Source organism: Triturus cristatus, chromosome 1_1 (genome assembly GCF_964204655.1).
Source record: "Triturus cristatus chromosome 1_1, aTriCri1.1, whole genome shotgun sequence".
NCBI classification, from domain to species: domain Eukaryota; kingdom Metazoa; phylum Chordata; class Amphibia; order Caudata; family Salamandridae; genus Triturus; species Triturus cristatus.
In genome coordinates, this window is record NC_140579.1 from 790373302 (window position 1) to 790399254 (window position 25953).

The 25953-nt window shown below is 48.2% G+C and overlaps 1 protein-coding gene across 2 annotated transcripts in view; it reads right to left on the reverse strand.

Annotated features, from left to right (window-relative positions):
• LOC146871101 (myosin light chain 4-like) overlaps window positions 1-25953 on the reverse strand; it is a 212029-nt gene that overhangs the window by 65785 nt on the left and 120291 nt on the right. For both annotated transcript variants that reach the window (XM_085650267.1, XM_085650268.1), the window contains exons 3-4: window positions 4802-4829; window positions 1965-2114 (exon numbers count right to left, since the gene is read on the reverse strand). In XM_085650267.1, the coding sequence (XP_085506393.1) occupies window positions 1965-2067 (103 nt within the window). In that variant the 5' untranslated portion in view covers window positions 2068-2114; window positions 4802-4829. The remainder of the gene's footprint in view (window positions 1-1964; window positions 2115-4801; window positions 4830-25953) is intronic.

Sequence of the window (25953 nt, forward strand, 5' to 3'; positions counted from 1 at the left end):
CGAGTTGAGACATGGCTAATGGATAATGATATTCTAACCCATTTCCAGGCTGGGTTTAGGCGGAATGTTGGTGCAATGGATCAAGTCTTCCGGTTTTGTGCGGTCTATTGGAAGTCAGTATCAATTATTAAGGGTTGTCTTTACTTGGCTTTCATAGACCTGAAAACCGCGTTTGATGTTATCCCACGCGCCAAGCTATGGGAGGTTTTATTAGCCATGGGGTTTCCCTGCTGCAATTTGTTATCAAACTCCATGAGGATAACTATGCAAGGATACGATGGGGGCGCCAGGGCCAATTGACAGGGAGGGTATCAGTCAACAGGGGGGTGCGGCAGGGATGTGTGATGGCTCCGACACTGTTCTCCCTCTTTATAAATGGGGTGGTGGACCATTTGAGGGAGGACCCTGCGGATGCCCCCGTCCTTGCTGGGGAGAAAACCCCCACACTTCTTTTTGCGGACGATACCCTCCTGATGTCCATGACCCCCAAGGGTCTCCAAAAATTGCTTGACCGCTTCTCCCTCTTCTGTAACGACCGTGGGTTAACGGTCAACACTTCGAAGACAAAGTTAATGGTTTTATCTCCAAATAGAAAGGTTAGGAAGGTTTGTCTTACTTTGTATGGGTCCCCTTTAGAGGTGGTGAATGAATTTGATTATCTAGGGGTTAGGTTGTCCAACAACATGAGCTGGGATTCCCATATATCAAAAATGGTACTAAACCTCAAAAGGGTTTCCGGTGCCATACTAAAGAATCAGCGCCTCTCTATTAGTAGACCGGTTGCCCCTGCCTTGGTAGTCTATGAAGGGAAGGCTTTAGCCTCGGCAGTCTATGGCTCCGAATTATGGGGTGCTGAAAACACTAAGGTCCTGGCAACTGCAGAAAATAAGTTTATCAGAGATCTAGTCTCACTTCCAGTTTCAACCCCTCTGTTACCATTATTTTTTGATATGGGTAAAAAATCAATCTCGGACAAAGTTCAACTAAGGCCGCTGTTATTTTGGGTGCGCCTTAGAAGAACCCAGGAATTAGCCGGATATGCTCGAGTGTTGGACGAGTTAATATCCTTAAATGTTTCTCACCAAATAAAGTGGCTCAACAACCTTAAGAAACTGGTAGTATCAATAGGCCTGGGGGAGTCCTGGGCCACACAAGTCCCCCCTGTAAAACAAATTGTAAAGAAATTATACTGGGACTGGGTTGAGGCCAAGGTTAACAATAACTCAAACCTGGGAACTTTAACGATGAACTTTCTTGACCATCAACCATCTATGAAGTTGAAACCCTTTTTAGATTTTATCCAACTACCTAGAGATAGAACTTTGTTCTTGAAACTAAGATATGGCACTCTTCCCCTTAAAATTTTTTGGGAAAGGTGGAAGGCCAAGGGGGGGCTTGATCTAAATTGCCCAGGTTGCCAATGTCCAGAGGAAACCCTTGGCCATTTTTTATTTGCTTGTTCAGCCTACAAGTTCGTTAGGGCTAAATGGTTGAAACCTGTATGCAGGGAGCTGGGGGTAAGGGATCACAGATCAGCCATGCGTATTATTTTAACCAATACTGTTTCTATGTATACCATCTGTGGGGTTGCTAAATACCTCGCGGGTGCCTGGTTAATCCGCTCTAGGCTGCTGGGTAATATATAAATTCTCATGACTGAAGAAAGCATTGTTTTAAACTCTGTTTTTATCTTTTGTCCCTTTTTAATTCGCTATTTGCTGTTCTGGATGTAATTGTAGTACTATGGATGGATTGTTTTTATGTATTTTGCATGTTTGTACTTTTATGATAAATATCTATCGAATAAAGTATTGAAACAACATACAAACAATTTACCTACCAAAGAAGGAAGGTGACCTTGGAGGATTATAACTCATGACCTGCATATCACTAGTGTTACGACACGTGGAGAAGCCCTTAAAGCACCAATGAAGTGAAGGGATGGAGATTGTCTCAGTAGTTACCTTCTGGCTTGGGTCTTCCCAGCACCTTCAAGACCTCAGCATTTGTTGGATTCTGTCCTGAGGCACGCATAACATCACCGCATTGGCCATAGGTGATCTTCATCTGGCCTGTGGGCGTCCGGTCAAACAACTTGAAGGCTTCCTTGAACTCTGCGAAGGGGTAAAGACCAAGAGTCAGAAAACTCCTTCATCAGTTAAGGCTGTATGGGAACAGAGCAAGTCAGAAGAATTTTAACCTGCATCAATCTGATTATTCCATGATGATCGCCCATGGTGGCTCGCAGCTCCTGTAATTTAACCCTCTCATGTTAGCATTAGAGGAGTCCCATATCATGGCCATTTACCAGTCAACATTTTTAATGATCACCTGCTGAAAATCCATGCTTGTCAGTGGCCCTACTGGGAGTTATTCATGTTTCTAACTCACACTAAAAGCCTTTTTGGAGATGCTGCAGAGTAAGGTTCACACCGCAAACACTGGGGGTGATTAGATGCATGAGTAGATGATATTCATGTCCCACAAAGTAAATCGGCATACTGTTCCCTGCCTCCAACATACAGAATTTGGTGAAGAGACGCTGCCATATATTTGACATGATCCTTTGCATCACAATCAGTGGTGTCGTTAACCCCCACTCTAGCAGTATAAGCAGGGCCTGCAACTCGGCCTGAAGGACGGTAAACTGGGTCCCACTAAATCTTAAATTAGTTGTTTATCGAATTCCTCTGCCTGCAATTCTGTAGACAAAGTACTCATAAATAACACTTTTAAGGTATACCATTACAGAGGGATGTGGGCTGACATGTACAGTGAAGGATACTGAGAAAGAGAATTGGTGAAACTAGAGGGGAAAAAAAGAGAGAGGGGGGCACATAGAAAAAGTGAGCATGAGTGAGAAAGGTAAGACAAATACGTAAGGCTGAGAGAAAAATGATGAATGGATTGGAATGGCAAAATAGAGTGGCAGGAAGAAGGAAGGGCGAAAGGAAAGAAGAATGAGAAGGTGAGGATGGAAGTGTAAAATGAAGGAAAGGTGAAATAATGAATGAAAGGAGTGTTGAAAGAACGTATAGACGAACAGTGAAAGGATGAAAAGATAGAAGGGAGAAAAGAAGATAGAATGTTGAAAGAATGGGTGGAAGGATGAAAGGATCAATGGGTAAAAGGGTAGAAAGGATGGTATACTGGACTGGTGTTTAAGAGGATGGAAGAAGGAAGAATAAAAGTATGGATGAGTGAAAGTAAGGATGGATACGTGGATATACTGAACGAATTGGTGTATAAATGAAAGGGTGGGTAAATGGGCAGACAGATGGATGGGTCAGATTTGTGGGTAGATGGATGGGTGGGATGGATGACCGACTAGTTAGAAGAATGAAAGTATGGGTGGATGATAAATGATGGAAGATTGACGAAAGGGTTAAAGGAACTCTTTTAAGGAGATTCAGGTTTGCTCTTCACAAGCTTGGTATGGTTAGAGGTATGGTTCAAGTGGGTGATATCTTCTGGCTACTCCTTTCATTACCATGAACACTTTCTCATAAAGAACTTGGCTAACACCAAGCTCTTCTTACAAAGTGCCCCAGTCAGGGCCCCTACCTCTGTAATCACTTAACGTTACTAACGTCCTAGGCTAGTTTGGTGTAGGGGGTAGAAATTGGAGCCCACAAGAGAGTTTGGCTTGTCTCTATATGTCCAGGAGATGCATTACGTTTTGAGTCTGGAGGGTGACCTTTCAATCCTGCAAGAAACGTACAGGTGCTGGGAGGTTTTAATTTTTCGGAGAAGTACCATCGTAAATAAATAAATGAAAGAAGGGTACAGTACCTAATGTAAATGGGAAGTTGTTAAACCACTTCTTGTACTGTACTAGTGTTTCCAGTTTGTGAAGCCACTGCAGCTGAGGGACAGGGATGTTAATGATTTTCCCAGGATCACACAAGTTGGTGTGTTGTGTTTTCTTGGACTTGGTTCAACAGTCTACCACCCCCCACCCAGTCTCTCTCTCTCTCTAAATTGGGCTCTCCCTGTCGTCTAAGCCTACCCCTCAATTTTATTGGTCACAAGGGGATTGGTATATTGATTAGTTTCCCTTGAATATGTTGGTACACTAATGATGCGGTATTAGAAGACACACTCTGCCGTCACTAAACAGTCTCTCTGTCTGGCCCATGTCTGTCTATTTCTCAATTGCAGCCGCTCTATTCTCTCTCTCTCTCTCTCTCTCTCTCTCTCTCTCTCTCTCATACATTATTAAGGCCCTGGGCAACACATCTTTCAGTTGTTTTTCTGTGACCCATTACAGAAATGTAAACATATAATTCAATATTGGTTGACATCATGCAATCTTAAAATTGTAGAAAATGGGCATTAAAGTGCAAAATTGTTGTGAGCAAGGGCCCCCAAAATAAGTCTTGCTCCCAGAATGCATTTGTTCTGGAAGGATTTATGTTCAGGTGGGGTGGGCGTAGGTGCATGCTGGTGTACATCAGGTGTACAGTAGCACTTGCTTCATTGATGGCAGCCATCTTTATCATAGACACTGGGTACTCTTGTTCTAGTTTCTGTTGCAATTGTGCTGTACTCTAGTACTGAAGTCCAGTGCAAGCAAATCTATCTCCAACTGCAATGAGCAGTTCTTAGGGCATTAATGTGGCACACAGACTGAGCTGTGCAAGCGGTGTACACTCTGCTAGTACACCTCAGTCACAGTTTGTCTAAATTGGTTGCATGCGTGTACACACATGCACTGTAAACAAATCATTTTACACATTTCTGTCCTGGTACTGAGCAGCAGACTCAACAATTAGTTAAAAGGATGTTGGAGATGTCTTACCTTCTATCTGGTCTGGTGTGTACTCGATCTAGATGAAGAGAACGAGAGATCAGGGACAGGTGGTCTGAATTTCAAGAGTCTTCAGGCATTATTATTATTATAATTATTATTAGTAGACTTTCAGGCTGAAGATATTGTATATCACAGTAGTAAATTATTATACATTTAATCACATTTTAGAAAGAAAGATACAAAACAATTGTATATTTATTGCTTGTCAGAATCCACAGTAGACCGATAGCACCAAAATCTCCTGTAGGAACATGATGTTTACCTCAATGCTACACTCAGTTGTGTGGCAACAAAGTCAGACGGTGAATGATCCAAGACATTTACGATGTCTCCATAGAACCTACAGATGTGATCAATAGTCCTCCGGCCACCCATGACAACTAGAGTAGAGTTACGCCCTAGACGTACGAACATGTCCAATCTGTTTGTGAGCTCACTGAAGTGGTCATAAATCTTGGAATGATCTTTACTATCATAAAAGATACAATAATTAACATAAGCTGGTTTTGCTTACTTGCTTTAGAAATCAACTGTACCAGATCTGTTGACTGGGTGTGAGTGTTTGATTGGTTCTGATGCTCCGTCCATCACCACCCCCTTTTGTACCACTTTGTTCGCCATAAGTTGGAAGGGTATGCTCAGACGTGAGTCCCTTGCTCACTTTGCCACTGGATTCAAGCAAGCCTGGCTGAAGACGGCTGAAATGCCAGAAACCGGTCCTAGGAAGCTTGTTTCCGGTCCAGGGAAGGCATGGCTTGGCAGTTCGGGCTGGACTGTTCCCATGAGGCACAGGGTCAGACTGATTTGCATATGGCCATGTCTGAACTGGGGTGGCAGAGTGGGCTAAAGAACGGTGATGGATCAAACCCAGATCTGTTGATTGGGTGTGAGTGTTTGATTGGTTCTGATGCTCTGTCCATCACCACCCCCTTTTGTACCGCTTTGTTCGCCATAAGTTGGCAGGGTATGCTCAGACGTGAGTCCCTTGCTCACTTTGCCACTGGATTCAAGCAAGCCTGGCTGAAGACGGCTGAAATGCCAGAAACCGGCCCTAAGAAGCTTGTTTCCGGTCCAGGGAAGGCATGGCTTGGCAGTTCGGGCTGGACTGTTCCCATGAGGCACAGGGTCAGACTGATTTGCATATGGCCATGTCTGAACTGGGGTGGCAGAGTGGGCTAAAGAACGGTGATGGATCAAACCCAGATCTGTTGACTGGGTGTGAGTGTTTGATTGGTTCTGATGCTCTGTCCATCACCACCCCCTTTTGTACTGCCTGACAATGATGTGAGCATTTTCCTCAGAGATCATTTGAACATCAATGGCGTTACTGTCATATCACTAAGAACATAATCAAGGTTTAGACTCTTCAACCAAATATAACAAAATCAAACATATTGGGCATATGGTCCACAAGTAAGCTCATTATTTTTTTGTTTGAATCTGTTTATTAAAGTTTATGTTTTTAGACATATATCACTTTTGCAATGCAGATGACAGGTATCACAGCAGCGAGTTTGATATACTACAGCAGTGAGAATCTATAAATGACTGGCGATATCTGTATTGTACAGCGGCTGCCGGAACAGCTACCCATCAGTCAATCATGCAAGACAGTGACTGTCCATGCTTTGTGTCATAGAAACCTGTTTGCCATTTAATATGTTTATAACTTCAGACCGAACCCAGGTTCTGCCCAGTGGTTCCCAAATGCAACTAGCAGTGTGAGAAAGCATCGCACATAGACATACATTTGGCAGTGGGGTCAGATTCAAGCGTTATATTAACCAAGCACAAAGCAACTGGAATACCAAAGACCTGTGTGCATCCCTGTGAGTTTTCGTCCACGTGCCCGCAAGCCAGATTAAGCCCCCCTATCAGTAAAACGGAAACTCGTGGTGCCGCCTTCCGTCTCCAATTACAACATTCAGGTAACCATGCAGGTACTTTTGTGTGTGTCTGATACGCAGCATCCCGATGCAGGGGGCGAGGTGTCCCAAAGTGTGCTATTGATAAAGCATGCCGTTATCCCTATAAGTTAAATGGGGTGACAAAGATTGGATATTCACAAGCAACCAGCGGGTTAGGGCGATATATCATTTGTCATAGTGGCACCACAGGGAGTTGGAGGTGGAAGGAGAAGGAAGTGGGGCAAATCATAAGGAACAAGGTAAACTCAGCTTGTTTGCTACCGCCTCAGCCCCATCCTATCTGAAGCACGTGGACACTATCCCATAAGGGTGTTCATTTGCAGCATTTATCTAGTGATGTGCATGATGCATTGGATGCCCAGTGTAGTGTGTAAAAGGCGCAGTACTTTCTAAGGAGGGGGCACCTCCTATCAGGGGTTTTATCCTCTCTCGCCGGGGAGTCCGCATTCCGCAGGGGAATATCTATGCCCAGGGATTCCACTTGAAAATCATGTAATATCTTGTCCCAATCGGTTGCAATTGGTAATTTGAGGAGCCCTAGTGTCTCTTCCCGGCGTAGTGCAATGCTTTCAGACTTGGCCTATACCAGCAATGACCGGCGCCAGGCTAGCGGAGGAGGAGGGTCCAGTGATCTCCACCTTTTCGTGATCAGGCGTTTGGCATCCACCAGCCCCAAATCTAAACAAGCATTGGCATAGCCAATAGGTCTCGCTTTTGGGACCTTATAAGTATTTAGTTATGCAACTGTTGCATGACTAAACACTTATAAGGTCCCAAAGGTGAGACCTATTGGCTATGCCAATGCTTGTTTATCCAGGGTGCACGCGCAGTCACCAGGGACGCCATCTTGTGCACAGCTAGTCATGCTCACCGCCGGTGCCACACCTCGCCAGCTGGCCCTGCTACTCGCCATCTGCGCCTTTGCCATCCAATGTAAGAGGTTTACTTCTTTCGGTGAAATAAGGGCGTTGGCCAGTGCCCAGGGAAGCAGATATGCCCTCCAGTGGTTACATTCAGATCCAGCTAAAGGGACACTTGGCGAGGCTGGACACTCCGTGGACCTGGGCATCCAGTGCACGGATCTGTATTTGACATAATTTTTACAGTTTAGTTGCCGTTTCGGAACGCTCAGCCTTTCATCCTTCTGAGGATGGTAAAATGAGTAGTGCAGTGCAAGTGTGCATGTTAGGCTGAAATATGCTAAAGTAGTTAATTTGAGATGCGGTGCGTTGCAAGGAAGATGCCCAAGGTATAGGTTGAGATGTGTGCCAGTGTTAGGTTGAAATGCGCTCCAGTAGTTAATTTGATATGTGGTGCGCTGCAGGGATGATGCCCAGGGTCTAGGTTGAGATGTGTGCCAGTGTTAGGTGAAATGCGCTGTAGTTAATTTGAGATGTGGTGCATTGCAGGGACGATGTCCAGGGTCTAGGTTGAGATGTGTGCCAGTGTAAGGTTGAAATGCGCTCCAGAGGTTAAAGTGTGATATGGCCCAGTGCCCAGGTTAACGTGTGGTCTGACTGGGAGGTGCTGCAGTGGTTATGTTGAGGTGTACAGATGTTCTTTAGTGGCCCAGATAAGAGATGTTCAGTGGCTGAGAAGCAGCATGGACTAGTGGCAACATTGGGGGTGATCACTTCAGTGAGGGGTTTGACACGGTGTGTACCTGTGCTCCAGTGGTTGCCTTCGGGTGAACGTTAGTGGGAAGTCCTGTGGCTAAACTGGGAAGCTGTGAAGTTGTTAAATTTAGGTGTGGTATAATAGATATAATGAGAAGTGATGTAGTGGATACGATTATATGTGATGCCGTGGCAAGGAGTATGTGTGGTGTAGTCGAAAGGGTGATTAAATGTGGTATAGTCTAGTGTCGTGTGCACGGTACATCACACCACCATTTAAAACGTGCATTCACGCGGTGTACGTCTACCTGCTCCACACGCCTCCCTGCCTACATCACCAGGGACTTCTGCTCCCACCAAGCCACTGCCAACAGACAGCGCGTGGCTAGGTCTCTGCCACCTTTTACTCACGTGACAGGAGAGGGGCTGAGTGCTGTGTGCTCCAGCAGAGGTGGGTATCCACGCTTGGGGTGCAGCAGTGGGTGTCCACGCTTGGGGTGCGGCGATGGTTGCGGGGGCTGTGGCAGCCGGGCGGTGATATCTTGTGCATCAGGGCTTTTATCTCACGAGCGGAGACTGAATGCTCCCAGGATCCAGTCAGAAGCCAGGCCTTCCTTGCAGGCTTTCTTCTTCCATGTAATCCTCTCTCTGAGGGAAAGTAGTGTTTACTGAAATAAAGGCACATTTTGCCAGAAATATGATGCTAAGCCTCTTAACTTTAATGGCCCAGAAATTGTCGGACTAAGAAGGTAAACAGACTTAGCGTTTAAGACGGAGAAAGTCAATTGTCCATAGGTCGGACCTCCGGTTGTCGCAGCCGGAGAGCAGGCCTCAGACGGCCGCTCTATGTAATGTTACCTCTCTCAGTAGGGGGCTGGTGCTACCCAAGGATACGCAGGAGACTTGTTGTACGTTGAGAAAAGCCTTTATTCAACCATTTATTCACTTCACCGAGAGAGTGCCGGGCTACAAGCTCCGTTCGCTGCTCTCGCGCCGCGCTGACTAACGCGCATGCGCAGTAGCGTCCAATATGGCCGCTACGCGCGTTCCTGCCCCCTGACATAGTGCGCGTTAACTAGACCGCGACACTACATATCTCCCCCTTTTATACCACACAACACAATATGCCTACTCTGGTGGTCAGTCCATTTCATAGTCTCTGAACTTGGCTGGTCTCACCACAGCTCGCCCAACCCGGGTGTGTCTTACCGGGGTGGTATGTCCTTCTTGACCTCCTTCTGCGACCGGGCTCCCTCTTCTGCCTTCCGGAGTGCCCTGGCTCTCTCTTTCTCCATCCTCCTCGTCTTCCCGGGCTCTTTCCTCTGGGGCCCCTCCATCCTGTATGTCTCTCTCTCCGTCTTGTTCTTCTCTCCTGTTCTCTCCGCATTCTCCCTTAGGAGCTCCTGCTCCCCTTGTCGTGCCTTCTGATGGTGTCGCCCCTTCCGCGTCCTCCCGGGGCCATTGTAAGATTTTGTTGCACTTAGCCATGCGGTCATGGGACCACACGTTTCCGTCACTGAGCAACGCTGCTCGGTCGTACACTTCTTCCACTCTTAGGGGTGGGGAGTACTTGTTTTCTCCCTTTCGCTTTAGGGTTGCCAGCTTCACTCTGACCCACTCCCCTTTTTCCAACTTTGCCTCCTTCACCTTTCTGTTGCGGTTGTAGTGTTCCGTGTAAATGCGTTGTGCCTGTTCCAGATTGTGTTGTACAACCGCTGGAGACCACTTGCTGGTGATTGTCTTCTCTTGCCAAGCAACATTGTCTCTGGTGAATGGTTGCCTTCCTCGTAGGATTTGGAAGGGGCTGTACCCCGTACCAGTGGGGGTGATGCGGTATGCCCAGATGGTGCTTTGTACTTCCTTTTCCCAGTCTTTGCCCCTCATGATGGCGGCCTGTATAGAGCCCATGAGTACCCTATTGAACCTCTCTACTTGTCCGTTACTGGCCGGATGATAAATCGACGTGTGCCTGAGTATTATGCCGTTCCTTTCAGCAAATTTGGACCATTTGTCCGAGGTGAATTGGGGACCATTGTCACTGATTATCGTTCTGGGGATGCCTTCCCTGAGGAACACCTCCTTGAGGAAGCGCAATATTGTGTCTGTGTCCATGACCTCTTGGGTGTGTACCTCTGGCCACTTTGAGTACTTGTCCACCAATACGCATAGGTATTTCGGTATCCCCTGATCGTCCAGTATGGGTCCTAAGATGTCCACTGCCACCTCTTCCCATGGGTTGCTGGGAATCGCGAATTTCCCTAGCGCCGGCCTCATTGGCTTTAGTATTTTGTCCGCTCCTTGGCACTGCGCGCAGTCTCTCACGTGCCTTTCTATTTGCATGTCCATCCCCGGCCACCAATACGTTTGTTTGGTCCTGGCCTTCGTCTTCACAATACCCAGGTGTCCTTCGTGTAATATGGATAGCAGGTCCGGTATTATATTCTCCGGTGGTACCACTCTGTTCCCTCTGTACACGAACACTCCGTCGTTCCCCACCGACAGCTCCTCTCGAACCTCATAGAACTGCCGGACCTTGGGCTTCTGTCGTCTCCTCTCCGGCCACCCTTGTATGATGTACTCCTTGATGTCGCCCAGATCACCGTCTGCTGCATACGCGTCTGCCCACTCCTGTTTACTGATGGTCTTTTCCGGGTCGTCCATCAGGGCTACCATCTCGTCTTCTTCCTCTGTGCCGCTGGTGGCCCTTTCCATTGCTGACGCCCTGCTGAGGTAATCTGCTATCTTGTTCCTCGAGCCCGGAATGTACTCCACGTCGTACCTGTACTCCAGGAGTTTCAGCGTCATTTTTGCAATCCGGGGTGTGGCGCTAGCATGGCCGCAGGACGTCAAAACCTACACTAGGAGTTTGTGGTCTGTCTTCACTTGAAAACGTGTGCCCCACAGGAACTGGCGGTACTTTCCCATGGCCCAGACCACGGCTAGCATCTCTTTTTCGATTACGCTGAACTTTTGTTCAGGAGACGTCAATGTTCTGGACGCGAAGCTGATCGTCTCCGTTCCACCTTCTGGCCTTTCCTGCATGAGTACCGCTCCTAGCCCTTTTTCGCTTGCGTCCGTCATCAGTATAGATCTTCCCCAGGGGTCGTACCCATGCAGCGGGATCGCCTGGCTGATTTCGCGTTTCACTGTGTCAAATTCTTCTTGCTCCTCTTCCGTCCATGCAAACACCGTCTTGTCCCTCGTGAGTTGTCTCATGTTGTGTGTTTTCGTGGCGAAATGGTGGACAAACTTGCTGTAGTATTCCGCCATTCCCAGAAAGGACCTTACTTCTTCCTTGGATGTGGGCGGGGGCGCATCACAGATGGCCTTCACGTTCCCTTTCTTCGGTGTTATCCCATGTTCTCCTATCACATGCCCCAGGTATGTGACTGATGTCATTCCGAAATGACACTTCGCCCACTCCGCCGTCAGTCCGTGTTCCTCCAAGATCTTTAACACCACTTCCAACTTCTCGTCGTGGTCTTCTAGCTCCTTCCCCATTACTAGGATATCATCCTGGAAGTATTGCACTCCCTCTATACCCTTGAATAGGCGGGCCATCAGCTTTTGGAACACTGCTGCTGCGGACGCTAGTCCGAAGGGCATGCGACAGAATTGAACGGCGTTATGAATGATGTCAGTTTCTTGCTCGCGGGATGCAGCACCACCTGGTGGTATGCCGGTTGCAGGTCGATGGTGGAGAACCATTTCACACCTTTCGTGCGGGCCAACATTTCCTCTATGCGCGGCAAGGGGTATTTTTCTACCACGATGCATTTGTTTAATTAACGGAGATCCACACATAAGCGCACCTTGCCTGACGGTTTCATGGCCACCACCAGTGGCGCCAACCACTCCGCGCTGTCGATCGGTTCGATGATTCCCCCGTCTTCCAGTCGGTGTAGTTCCTGTTGTACTGCCTCTCTCACTGTGATCGGTATGTTCCTTACTCTATGCGCCACCGGGCTGGCATTCTCCTTGAGGACGATCTTGTGGGTAAACTTCTCAAGTTTACCAATCTTGCCGCCGAACACTTTCGGGTGTCTGCTCCGCCATTTCGCTGCTGTCAACTCTTCTCCGTCCAAAGTCACCAGCACTTGGATGTCCCCTCCTGGGTTCAGCTGTATGCCCAACTCTCCTTGGTCCATCCACCCGAGGACTGATGGTCCCTTCTCCGCGACATATAGTTTACAGTGGGTGCTGCGTTCTTTGAACTGGAATGGCAGTCTCCTGAATCCTACCATCGGGATGGGTTCCCCTGTGTAGGTGACTGGTCGTATGTCGGGTGGATCCAGGCGTGGGCCCAGTGTGGGTTCGAACCTCTCGTTCCATACCGATCTTTGGACAATCGTGTAAGGGGACCCCGAATCCGCCACTATGGTGATTCCTACACCTCCGATGAGCATGTCGCACTGGGGCTTGCACGCTCTTTTTCCCTCGATGCCCAGTACCTGGTCTTCCACGCACAGGACTTCGTCGTCTTCCTCCTGGCCGTCTTCTTCTTCACCTATGTCCTGCGCCACGAATTTCACCGCGCGTTGTTTCCCTTTCCTTCTGCACACCTTCTCGTAGTGGCCGACCAGGCCGCAAAATGCACATTTGGCTCTGAAGGCGGGGCACCGTTTGTCATGTGCCGCGTGGCCCCGGCTCCAGCATCTGTAGCATCTCGCCGTTTCTCCTTTGTCTGGCTTCCACGGCTGTCCCGGTTTTCCTTTCACCTTGTATGATCCTCTGTAGTCTCCAGGCGCCGGTTTTCCTCTTCCATACTGGTCCGCGTCGTCTACCTTGTTTATCGTGAGTCTTGGGGCTTGATCTCTCTTTGCTGCTTCTGCGCAGCGCTTGGTCAGCTCTGCCCTCTTCACTATGGCGATCACGTCTTTCAGCGTCGCGTCTCCACTCGCCCACAATTTATCTTGCACTGATTTGCTTGTCGTATGCATCACGATTTGGTCTTTGATGAATTCGTCTTGTAAAACTCCGTATTTGCATGTTATCGCAAGTTTCCTCAGTGCCGCCACATAATCGTCTATTGTTTCCCCCGCTTCTTGCTTCCTCTGCTGGAAGTTGTAGCGGTCGATGGAGGTACAAACTGCAGGACGATAGTGGTTATCCAAATCTTCCAGGGCGTGTTTGAACACGTCGGTGTCCGCTGCCTGCCTGGCGACCGGTGTCAGGTTTTGGAATACCCGTATGCCTTCTGGTCCCAGGTTGCGCAAGAGTATCCTCTTCCTTCTGGCGCTGGAGAACGCCTCCTCGTTCTCATCTTCCAGCACTTCTAGGTAATTCTTGAAGTACTCCCTCCAGTCTTCCCATTTCATTTGGGGTTCTCCTGGCCTTGGGAGGAACGGAACCGGCGTCGTTAATGCTGATGCCTGCGGACTCATCTTGACGTCCGCTTGTTTCCTCGGGCTACCTGGCGCTTCTGTCCTTTCCCTCTTCTTCGGGTCGCTGGGATCTCGTTGGAGCCGCCTGCGCCGTCTCCGCCCGATTCCGCCAAGGTCTCTGCTGCCGCACCCGTTCGCCCCTGGCTGTCTTCTACCACGTGGACGGCACACTTACTGCTCTCGTGCCTTCCTCTGGCGTCCGTCCGCCGCTGCCGCGCTCTCTCGGTGCGTTGGAGACTGTCCTCGACCTCCTGGATCTGCTCTCCACGTGTTGTGTCGTCCCCCTGCGTAGGACTACCTTCTATGTGCTGGTTGGGGGGCACCTCCTTCACTGAGGGTCACCGGGTCCGCTCTGTCCGAGCCTCGTCGCCACTGTAATGTTACCTCTCTCAGTAGGGGGCTGGTGCTACCCAAGGATACGCAGGAGACTTGTTGTACGTTGAGAAAAGCCTTTATTCAACCATTTATTCACTTCACCGAGAGAGCGCCGGGCTACAAGCTCCGTTCGCTGCTCTCGCGCCACGCTGACTAACGCGCATGCGCAGTAGCGTCCAATATGGCCGCTACGCGCATTCCTGCCCCCTGACGTAGTGCGCGTCAACTAGACCGCGACACTACACTCTATTTCCCCTCACAGGCTCCTGATGGCTTTTGGCTTTCTTAGTATGAAACTGATATATCTCGCGACCACTCTAAGGGTGTTTGGTTACTGGGAGAAAACTGAGTGTTTCCGAGGATGGGAACTGTAAGGCATCAGAGCGCCTGAGTGAAATGGAGAGATATACTAACAGAGAACAAGAACACGAGCATGGGAGGGAGAGACAGACAAGCATTGAAAGCGTGCGTCATCGCGATCGCTCTGAAAGTGATCGCGATCACTTTCGCTTTCAGAGCGATCACGATGACTCGCGCTTTCAATGCTTGTTTAGAAATGCCAATGCTGAGCACCTGTAGGACCCGCCCCACTTTAAAGCCCTGCGTATGACAATATGAACGAAGCATGTGAACAGATACAAATACTATACCTCTGTAGAAAGTATGCATGTTTACCTGCTAATAAATACAAATCATAATTTTCTCCCGGGTGCTTAACATGCCCTGAATCTCTGCTTTAAAAACAGACTTCTCAATGAAACACTATGGCTGCAGATCATACTTTCTGTCACCAACCTGAGCTCACGTCCACAAATGCTGCAATCCTATCAGCAGCCCGCCACACGTTAAACCACTGGTTTAATAATCTCCCTGCCAATAGGCTACTTACGGTCTCTCTTAAGCAGTGGACGCACAGGTTGTTGTTGGTTATTCGGGAGGTAAGCGCAGCTGACTTACGGGTTGACACCATCTATGCTGGAGGGCATTTCTCCTATTGCCACAGTAAAACTATTTATCATTTCACCCAACAAGCCATGCAATGAGGTTTTATTGCGCCCAAACCGCAGAGGCTTTGAGGAGGAAATCGGATAATCAACAGCACTTCCCAGTAGACGGCCTGGTGGTGCCCTTTGCTTACCGGACGACGTACGGTTCATTAGTGTGCAAACTCGCACATAAAAACCTGCAACGAGCAAATCTGTTGAGATAACACAAAACCCATTCTAGAAATGTTCTCACTCCTGACAAACTCATTACATTGGTACTATTTATAAGATTAATTTAAAAAGAAGGCCGTGGAACACCACTTCCTTTAAGAGCGGGCTACGACGGGTATAAATACCTCTACAGAAATGCAGCGTTCCATGCTTTTGCGGATGAGGAAAATTACTCTGCCGTCACTGACCCGGAAGAGGAAAGTCCCTTTTGCCTCTCACCACCGGAAAAAACAAAGTAATAAAATTGGTAATATCGTGGCTTAATAAATGAAGAGCATTGACAGAGAAATGAGTCCCAAACAATTAAAGTACGTCTTTGGACAGATGCTGTAAATAAAAGATGAATATTATAGATAGAGCTTTATTTTCGATATGTATTGCAAATTGCATGGCATTTTTGCAGCATTCTTTCCAGATTCTTGAATCGCTTCATGCGGTCTATTGAGAGGATCACCGTAAAAGCGACCACTACATTTGCTTCCGCGCCTAAAATATAGGTGGTCCTGCTACAAATGGAGAAATTATGGAGCAGGGATGGCATGCTTGCAGCTCCGTCTAGAGTGGACGGCAGGTTGGATTTTATTTTGTAGCGCATTTAAGCTTTCGCATAGTTATCGGTGTCAAACATACAGTATTGAATGATTTACATTCACAGTCCTCTATATGTACCTTATTTGTTTTTATGAACGTTAATTTAAATATAGAGGGCAGGACCTCTGACCTCCTGGTCAGTGACCCAGCTCTCCGCCCGTGCCGCTGCCCTTTCTGCCTCGCTCTAGGTAGGGATTTGAGAAGGGTGTCTGGTTACTGGGAGAAAACTGAGTGTTTCCGAGGATGGGAACTGTAAGGCATCAGAGCGCCAGAGTGAAATGGAGAGATATACTGCAGCACAACCCTCCCTCTCCATCCGTCCACATGGCTCTGCTGAGAGGCAGACTGGAGCCAGCTGACTGACAGAGAGTACATGAAAGTCTCCAGTTACAGGCACAGGCTACAGCGTGAACAAGAAGGGCTGGGCAAGAAGGGAGGGGGGAATGTGAGAAGCCAGAATACAAGTGAGAAAAAGAGGATGAGAATGAAGATGCAATCAGAGCATCAAAGGGCTGGGTGAGAAGGGAGGGGGGAATGCAAGGAGCAGCTGTGCACGTGCACGCCATCGTGCACTCAAGCTCTAGGCCAGCAAAACCATGTGGGTAGCACTTTTGAAAACCCACTTACAAAATGTCTCAAAGAGACAGCTTTCGCTGTCTCAGCGAGACCTAATCAAAGAGACAGCTTTCGCTGTCTCAGCGAGACCTAAAAACGTGTGGTCACCCTCTGTCGCTTACTTCTAGAGAACAGGTGTAATAAGCATTCCTCGTAGGTGCCTGGCACGACGCGTTCTGTACAGCTGGCCAGTGAAGTCATGACAGACTGCCAGTATGATGCGAGGCTGAGCAGGACCATAACATGTGCAGCAGGTCTGCGTTTACAGCCTGACATCTGGGTCAAGTCACATAAGTACGTTGGAAATATCGGTTAATCTTGTCTGTGGTTAGATGTGTTCTCTGGGTGATGTAGTACTGGATTAGGCGGAACCGTGCATTCCAGGGAACCCTGATGGGACTTTCCAGTATTGCACCCTACTCTCTGTGTGAACATGGGCAGGACAGATCTGTCTCCCATCGCTGCTGCAGGGAAAGGAGCGGCGTCACTGTGTCCTGCCGCAACGAGGCCGCAAACCATCTGGTGAGGTGCCTGCCCATTTCCATCATGTGGAGGTACTGAAGTGTGAGATGAGTCTGGTGTTCGCATGACATCTCCCCATCGGTTTCGTAGGGCGCTAATCATACCTGTGTACAGCTGTGTATAACAAAAACTGCCCGGGTGTAGCCCATCCTCATCTACCAGCGTGTCAAAGGGCAGCAAAACTCCATCTCTGTAGAGGTCACCTATCGTGTGGAGTCCAGCTGCCCACCACCCAGACAACTCGGTGGACACCGTGGACACTGGCTCATGGGGGTGCCCAACAAAGGTAGTGCTGGAGCGTAAGGGATCATCAGTCTTGTGAGATACAAGCTCCTACGATATGAACAGACTGAAACTTTAAGCATTAGGAAGTCTGGCTGATGATTACCGGTGTAAGGATGGAACAGTTTACTAGTAAGGTCATTCTTGATCCAAGCTATGATATCAAATGGAGCTCAACCAGCGGACAAATACCAATTCAACTTTTTTGTTGTTATTGAGACCCAACTCGATATTATGCTGAATTCTACTCTCATCTCATTCACTGGAATTGCTTGCGCTTGTAAACAGAAATGGGATACACTGGAAACCATACGGTCACCCATAAGCTTTTGGTGACTTTGGGAGAAGATGACTTGATCACAGGCAACAGTGACTGCCCAGCCTATTTATTATTAAATCTCAATAAAGCACAATACGTGCACAACACAAGCTTTCAAATATGTGACAGTTGCACAATGCAATGTCAGTGCCTCTTTGTGCTTTGTTTGATTGGACTCGAGGGCATGCATCGTTGCACTGTGCATTTGAGGCATGGATATGATTTTATTAGAGTCATCCTAGTCCATCCAGAAGCAGCTGAACAGACCCCTTACCAGGAAGCCTTACCAAGAGAGCAGGCAATAGTTGGCCTGGTTGAACTCAGCATCATAAATGGAAGCCATTCTGAATTCCTGCCTACATTTTGTAATTACTAGTTGATGGAGCCATTGCATATTAGGGATTTAAAAGTGATGCGTTGGATGCTCTATTCTTCTGGAAAGGCATCACTGGAAGATTCCGATATTAAATGATCTTTGCAATTTTAGCTTGTGGTGTATTGATTTCAATTGTGTGGCTTTAGCTTTGGGGTTTTGCAGGGCATGCTTTCCCTCTCCACCTGTGAGTCAGGGACAGCTGAGAGCAGGCACAGCTGGCACACAGAGGTGGTACAGATAAAGCAGGAGAGTTCTTGGCAGATGAGTTAATGGTAAATATGGCACATTCCTACACTTTCTCTGTCACGCAATGCAGCTCAGCAAAGTGTCTTGCTGCGCTGCATGACATTTGATAAATATGCCCTGAGGTTACAAAACAATATCAACCCTAGCATATTGGATTACATCTCTCACCATTGTCTCCACATATAAATCCATTCCAGACCACCAATAATTAATCCTAACCTTTCCTTCATTTAGAAGAATATCCAGGGGTGACCAAGAGGTTATTTTCCACAAAGTTCGCCGTATTTTTAGACATGGCCCTTTAATGGGTGTTTACCACGTTCGTCGTAAATATGAAATTCACAGTTCTCCCAGTAAATAGAGAAGAAGCTCATAGAGTTTTCTTAAGCAGGTTTATTGTAAGAAGGAACACATTCCTCATACATCCAACTGCTATGATGTACCTTCTCATCTCTCTCGAACATTCCACATTCCACTATAGCAAGGTTCTACATCCAGTGACATTCTTAGATACCAGAACATCTCTGTCAACCAGGCAAGATGATCAGTGGAAATGATAGAAAATAAAAACACTGTTGTGCCTGTTAGAAGAAAAAAATAGAGCACATTTTAAGAGTTGTAATGCTTGGAAAAATCAATCCCCTCTGTATGCCTACAGAAATACAGAATTTTGATGTGTTTGGAAAAAAATCTCTTCCTGTGATCCTGAATTAGGTAATGAAGAAGCAATATAGAAACGAGATGTGTGAAAGAGTAATCATTTGGTCGTTCTGGTAGACAGGATGATGGCACTTGCGCATTTGATAGGTAGCATTTTCGGATCACTAGTCCTTTTTAAAAAAAAGCTCTAGTGATCCTAGCCAGTATGAAGCATAAAGAGGCTGGAAACTGCCTGCCCATATTTTTTTTTATTTACATTTAAGAGAAGCATATAGCCTACGTCGAATCAGGATCTTACTGGCCTATTGGGCAATCTAGCAGCTCCAGTAAGGGTTGTCAGACAGGTTAGTAGTATGTGGGTCGGTTTTGTGGCTGTTTTTTTTATGGTCCGGTGGAACGTTTTTTACTTTTGATTTCTCTGATAGTATTACAAACATTGACTTCAGCAAGCACAAATGCATGCAGTCTCCCATACCTTGCAAAGAAGGGTTCGTTAGGGAATTAAAAATGTCCTGTTAGGACGGACAACCCCAATCACTGTGTTACGTTTTATATCCCGACCATTCACTCTTAACATATAATGTCTGCAAGTATGGACGATATGTGTTTCTTACACCTTATAACCCTCATTGTCTTATGTAACATTTCTGGTATATTAATTTACAAACTTGTATGATTTATTGTGTCTCTATGTGTGATGTAAAGAGCTCTGACACCCTACACTGGGACAAGTAACATTATAAAATAATTAAATAAAAAATATATTAGTAGATGCCATTTAAATCCTTATTTGTGCAATTACTCATACACACAGATTAATCTTGCATTCTAGCAAGGCATATATGTTCCATTGGGAGGTTGAACAAAGTAAAAACACCTGCCCTCAAGTTGGAAGTTGAGTAAAGTCAAGACACCTGCCTCCAAGTCACAGTTTCTCTATTTACTTGTGAAGTGATAAGATGCCTGTCTCTGTTTCCTTCTGTTGCATTAGTGTCTAGCTGTTAGATTCAAGATAACTCCCAGCCAAGATGACACTTGACCAAAAGAAGGGCTGATAGTCTTTAAATCAGGCCTTTGTTTTGGGCATGGCTGGAAGTGAAAATGAGAAAGCTCCCTCATTGCCTCTGGGTTGCCTAGGGTGACCAACCATCCGTAAATTTCACGGACAGTCGGTAAATTAGGGCTTTTGTCCGTTGTCCATGACGAATGTCTTAACGGACGGCATTTGTCCGTAATTTTAGCATCTCAGATAAATAACAAAAGTTGATTTCCACAATTTAGATTTCCCAGCTGATATGCAAGGGAGTCTCCTGTGCTGCATTCCGGAGGGAGGGGCAGACGGCTAAAAGAAACAGGCCCACGGTGTCTGCTTCCCCAAAGAAATGCAAATGTGTGTAAATGGTTAAGTGGCAAATTGAAAGGCTGCTCGGGAGGCGTTAATTGCTGGGATTCTTGGAGCTTCCTCATGACAGGATATTTACAGAGCGGTACAAAAGGGGGTGGTGATGGACGGAGCATCAGAACCAATCAAACACTCACACCCAGTCAGCAGATCTGGGTTTGATCCATCACCGTTCTTTGGCCCACTCTGCCACCCCAGTTCAGACATGGCCATATGCAAATCAGTCTGACCCTGTGCCTCATGGGAACAGTCCAGCCCGAACTGCCAAGCCATGCCTTCCCTGGACCGGAAACAAGCTTCCTAGGACCGGTTTCTGGCATTTCAGCCGTCGTCAGCCAGGCTTGCTTGAATCCAGTGGCAAAGTGAGCAAGGGACTCACGTCTGAGCATACCCTGCCAACTTATGGCGAACAAAGCGGTACAAAAGGGGGTGGTGATGGACGGAGCATCAGAACCAATCAAACACTCACACCCAGTCAGCAGATCTGGGTTTGATCCATCACCGTTCTTTGGCCCACTCTGCCACCCCAGTTCAGACATGGCCATATGCAAATCAGTCTGACCCTGTGCCTCATGGGAACAGTCCAGCCCGAACTGCCAAGCCATGCCTTCCCTGGACCGGAAACAAGCTTCCTAGGACCGGTTTCTTTTTTTTTCATCCGTCGTCAGCCAGGCTTGCTTGAATCCAGTGGCAAAGTGAGCAAGGGACTCACGTCTGAGCATACCCTGCCAACTTATGGCGAACAAAGCGGTACAAAAGGGGGTGGTGATGGACGGAGCATCAGAACCAATCAAACACTCACACCCAGTCAGCAGATCTGGGTTTGATCCATCACCGTTCTTTGGCCCACTCTGCCACCCCAGTTCAGACATGGCCATATGCAAATCAGTCTGACCCTGTGCCTCATGGGAACAGTCCAGCCCGAACTGCCAAGCCATGCCTTCCCTGGACCGGAAACAAGCTTCCTAGGACCGGTTTCTGGCATTTCAGCCGTCGTCAGCCAGGCTTGCTTGAATCCAGTGTCAAAGTGAGCAAGGGACTCACGTCTGAGCATACCCTGCCAACTTATGGCGAACAAAGCGGTACAAAAGGGGGTGGTGATGGACGGAGCATCAGAACCAATCAAACACTCACACCCAGTCAGCAGATCTGGGTTTGATCCATCACCGTTCTTTGGCCCACTCTGCCACCCCAGTTCAGACATGGCCATATGCAAATCAGTCTGACCCTGTGCCTCATGGGATTTGCATATGGCTGGGTTCAAACTGGAATGGCATGGTGAGCAAAAAAACGATGGATTTAGGCCCAGATCTCTGTACTGGGGTGAATGTATGACATTGTTCTGCATTCTGTCCATCTATTGTTGTTTTTGCATTTGTCACCCCGAGTGGGAAGGGTATGCTCAGACGTGAGTCCCTTGCTCTCCATGCCACTGGAATCAAGCTATCCTGGCTGACGAGGGCTGAAAGCCCGAAACCGGTCCTAGGATGCTTGTTTCCAGTCCAGGGAGGACCTGGCTTGGCAGTTCGGGCTGGACTGTTCCCATGGGGCACAGGGTCAAGACTGATTTGCATATGGCTGGGTTCAAACTGGAATGGCATGGTGAGCAAAAAAACGATGGATTTAGGCCCAGATCTCTGTACTGGGGTGAATGTATGACATTGTTCTGCATTCTGTCCATCTATTGTTGTTTTTGCATTTGTCACCCCGAGTGGGAAGGGTATGCTCAGACGTGAGTCCCCTGCTCTCCATGCCACTGGAATCAAGCTATTCTGGCTGACGAGGGCTGAAAGCCCGAAACCGGTCCTAGGATGCTTGTTTCCAGTCCAGGGAGGACCTGGCTTGGCAGTTCGGGCTGGACTGTTCCCATGGGGCACAGGGTCAAGACTGATTTGCATATGGCTGGGTTCAAACTGGAATGGCATGGTGAGCAAAAAAACGATGGATTTAGGCCCAGATCTCTGTACTGGGGTGAATGTATGACATTGTTCTGCATTCTGTCCATCTATTGTTGTTTTTGCATTTGTCACCCCGAGTGGGAAGGGTATGCTCAGACGTGAGTCCCTTGCTCTCCATGCCACTGGAATCAAGCTATCCTGGCTGACGAGGGCTGAAAGCCCGAAACCGGTCCTAGGATGCTTGTTTCCAGTCCAGGGAGGACCTGGCTTGGCAGTTCGGGCTGGACTGTTCCCATGGGGCACAGGGTCAAGACTGATTTGCATATGGCTGGGTTCAAACTGGAATGGCATGGTGAGCAAAAAAACGATGGATTTAGGCCCAGATCTCTGTACTGGGGTGAATGTATGACATTGTTCTGCATTCTGTCCATCTATTGTTGTTTTTGCATTTGTCACCCCGAGTGGGAAGGGTATGCTCAGACGTGAGTCCCTTGCTCTCCATGCCACTGGAATCAAGCTATCCTGGCTGACGAGGGCTGAAAGCCCGAAACCGGTCCTAGGATGCTTGTTTCCAGTCCAGGGAGGACCTGGCTTGGCAGTTCGGGCTGGACTGTTCCCATGGGGCACAGGGTCAAGACTGATTTGCATATGGCTGGGTTCAAACTGGAATGGCATGGTGAGCAAAAAAACGATGGATTTAGGCCCAGATCTCTGTACTGGGGTGAATGTATGACATTGTTCTGCATTCTGTCCATCTATTGTTGTTTTTGCATTTGTCACCCCGAGTGGGAAGGGTATGCTCAGACGTGAGTCCCTTGCTCTCCATGCCACTGGAATCAAGCTATCCTGGCTGACGAGGGCTGAAAGCCCGAAACCGGTCCTAGGATGCTTGTTTCCAGTCCAGGGAGGACCTGGCTTGGCAGTTCGGGCTGGACTGTTCCCATGGGGCACAGGGTCAAGACTGATTTGCATATGGCTGGGTTCAAACTGGAATGGCATGGTGAGCAAAAAAACGATGGATTTAGGCCCAGATCTCTGTACTGGGGTGAATGTATGACATTGTTCTGCATTCTGTCCATCTATTGTTGTTTTTGCATTTGTCACCCCGAGTGGGAAGGGTATGCTCAGACGTGAGTCCCTTGCTCTCCATGCCACTGGAATCAAGCTATCCTGGCTGACGAGGGCTGAAAGCCCGAAACCGGTCCTAGGATGCTTGTTTCCAGTCCAGGGAGGACCTGGCTTGGCAGTTCGAGCTGGACTGTTCCCATGGGGCACAGGGTCAAGACTGATTTGCATATGGCTGGGTTCAAACTGGAATGGCATGGTGAGCAAAAAAACGATGGATTTAGGCCCAGATCTCTGTACTGGGGTGAATGTATGACATTGTTCTGCATTCTGTCCATCTATTGTTGTTTTTGCATTTGTCACCCCGAGTGGGAAGGGTATGCTCAGACGTGAGTCCCTTGCTCTCCATGCCACTGGAATCAAGCTATCCTGGCTGACGAGGGCTGAAAGCCCGAAACCGGTCCTAGGATGCTTGTTTCCAGTCCAGGGAGGACCTGGCTTGGCAGTTCGGGCTGGACTGTTCCCATGGGGCACAGGGTCAAGACTGATTTGCATATGGCTGGGTTCAAACTGGAATGGCATGGTGAGCAAAAAAACGATGGATTTAGGCCCAGATCTCTGTACTGGGGTGAATGTATGACATTGTTCTGCATTCTGTCCATCTATTGTTGTTTTTGCATTTGTCACCCCGAGTGGGAAGGGTATGCTCAGACGTGAGTCCCTTGCTCTCCATGCCACTGGAATCAAGCTATCCTGGCTGACGAGGGCTGAAAGCCCGAAACCGGTCCTAGGATGCTTGTTTCCAGTCCAGGGAGGACCTGGCTTGGCAGTTCGGGCTGGACTGTTCCCATGGGGCACAGGGTCAAGACTGATTTGCATATGGCTGGGTTCAAACTGGAATGGCATGGTGAGCAAAAAAACGATGGATTTAGGCCCAGATCTCTGTACTGGGGTGAATGTATGACATTGTTCTGCATTCTGTCCATCTATTGTTGTTTTTGCATTTGTCACCCCGAGTGGGAAGGGTATGCTCAGACGTGAGTCCCTTGCTCTCCATGCCACTGGAATCAAGCTATCCTGGCTGACGAGGGCTGAAAGCCCGAAACCGGTCCTAGGATGCTTGTTTCCAGTCCAGGGAGGACCTGGCTTGGCAGTTCGGGCTGGACTGTTCCTATGGGGCACAGGGTCAAGACTGATTTGCATATGGCTGGGTTCAAACTGGAATGGCATGGTGAGCAAAAAAACGATGGATTTAGGCCCAGATCTCTGTACTGGGGTGAATGTATGACATTGTTCTGCATTCTGTCCATCTATTGTTGTTTTTGCATTTGTCACCCCGAGTGGGAAGGGTATGCTCAGACGTGAGTCCCTTGCTCTCCATGCCACTGGAATCAAGCTATCCTGGCTGACGAGGGCTGAAAGCCCGAAACCGGTCCTAGGATGCTTGTTTCCAGTCCAGGGAGGACCTGGCTTGGCAGTTCGAGCTGGACTGTTCCCATGGGGCACAGGGTCAAGACTGATTTGCATATGGCTGGGTTCAAACTGGAATGGCATGGTGAGCAAAAAAACGATGGATTTAGGCCCAGATCTCTGTACTGGGGTGAATGTATGACATTGTTCTGCATTCTGTCCATCTATTGTTGTTTTTGCATTTGTCACCCCGAGTGGGAAGGGTATGCTCAGACGTGAGTCCCTTGCTCTCCATGCCACTGGAATCAAGCTATCCTGGCTGACGAGGGCTGAAAGCCCGAAACCGGTCCTAGGATGCTTGTTTCCAGTCCAGGGAGGACCTGGCTTGGCAGTTCGGGCTGGACTGTTCCCATGGGGCACAGGGTCAAGACTGATTTGCATATGGCTGGGTTCAAACTGGAATGGCATGGTGAGCAAAAAAACGATGGATTTAGGCCCAGATCTCTGTACTGGGGTGAATGTATGACATTGTTCTGCATTCTGTCCATCTATTGTTGTTTTTGCATTTGTCACCCCGAGTGGGAAGGGTATGCTCAGACGTGAGTCCCTTGCTCTCCATGCCACTGGAATCAAGCTATCCTGGCTGACGAGGGCTGAAAGCCCGAAACCGGTCCTAGGATGCTTGTTTCCAGTCCAGGGAGGACCTGGCTTGGCAGTTCGGGCTGGACTGTTCCCATGGGGCACAGGGTCAAGACTGATTTGCATATGGCTGGGTTCAAACTGGAATGGCATGGTGAGCAAAAAAACGATGGATTTAGGCCCAGATCTCTGTACTGGGGTGAATGTATGACATTGTTCTGCATTCTGTCCATCTATTGTTGTTTTTGCATTTGTCACCCCGAGTGGGAAGGGTATGCTCAGACGTGAGTCCCTTGCTCTCCATGCCACTGGAATCAAGCTATCCTGGCTGACGAGGGCTGAAAGCCCGAAACCGGTCCTAGGATGCTTGTTTCCAGTCCAGGGAGGACCTGGCTTGGCAGTTCGGGCTGGACTGTTCCCATGGGGCACAGGGTCAAGACTGATTTGCATATGGCTGGGTTCAAACTGGAATGGCATGGTGAGCAAAAAAACGATGGATTTAGGCCCAGATCTCTGTACTGGGGTGAATGTATGACATTGTTCTGCATTCTGTCCATCTATTGTTGTTTTTGCATTTGTCACCCCGAGTGGGAAG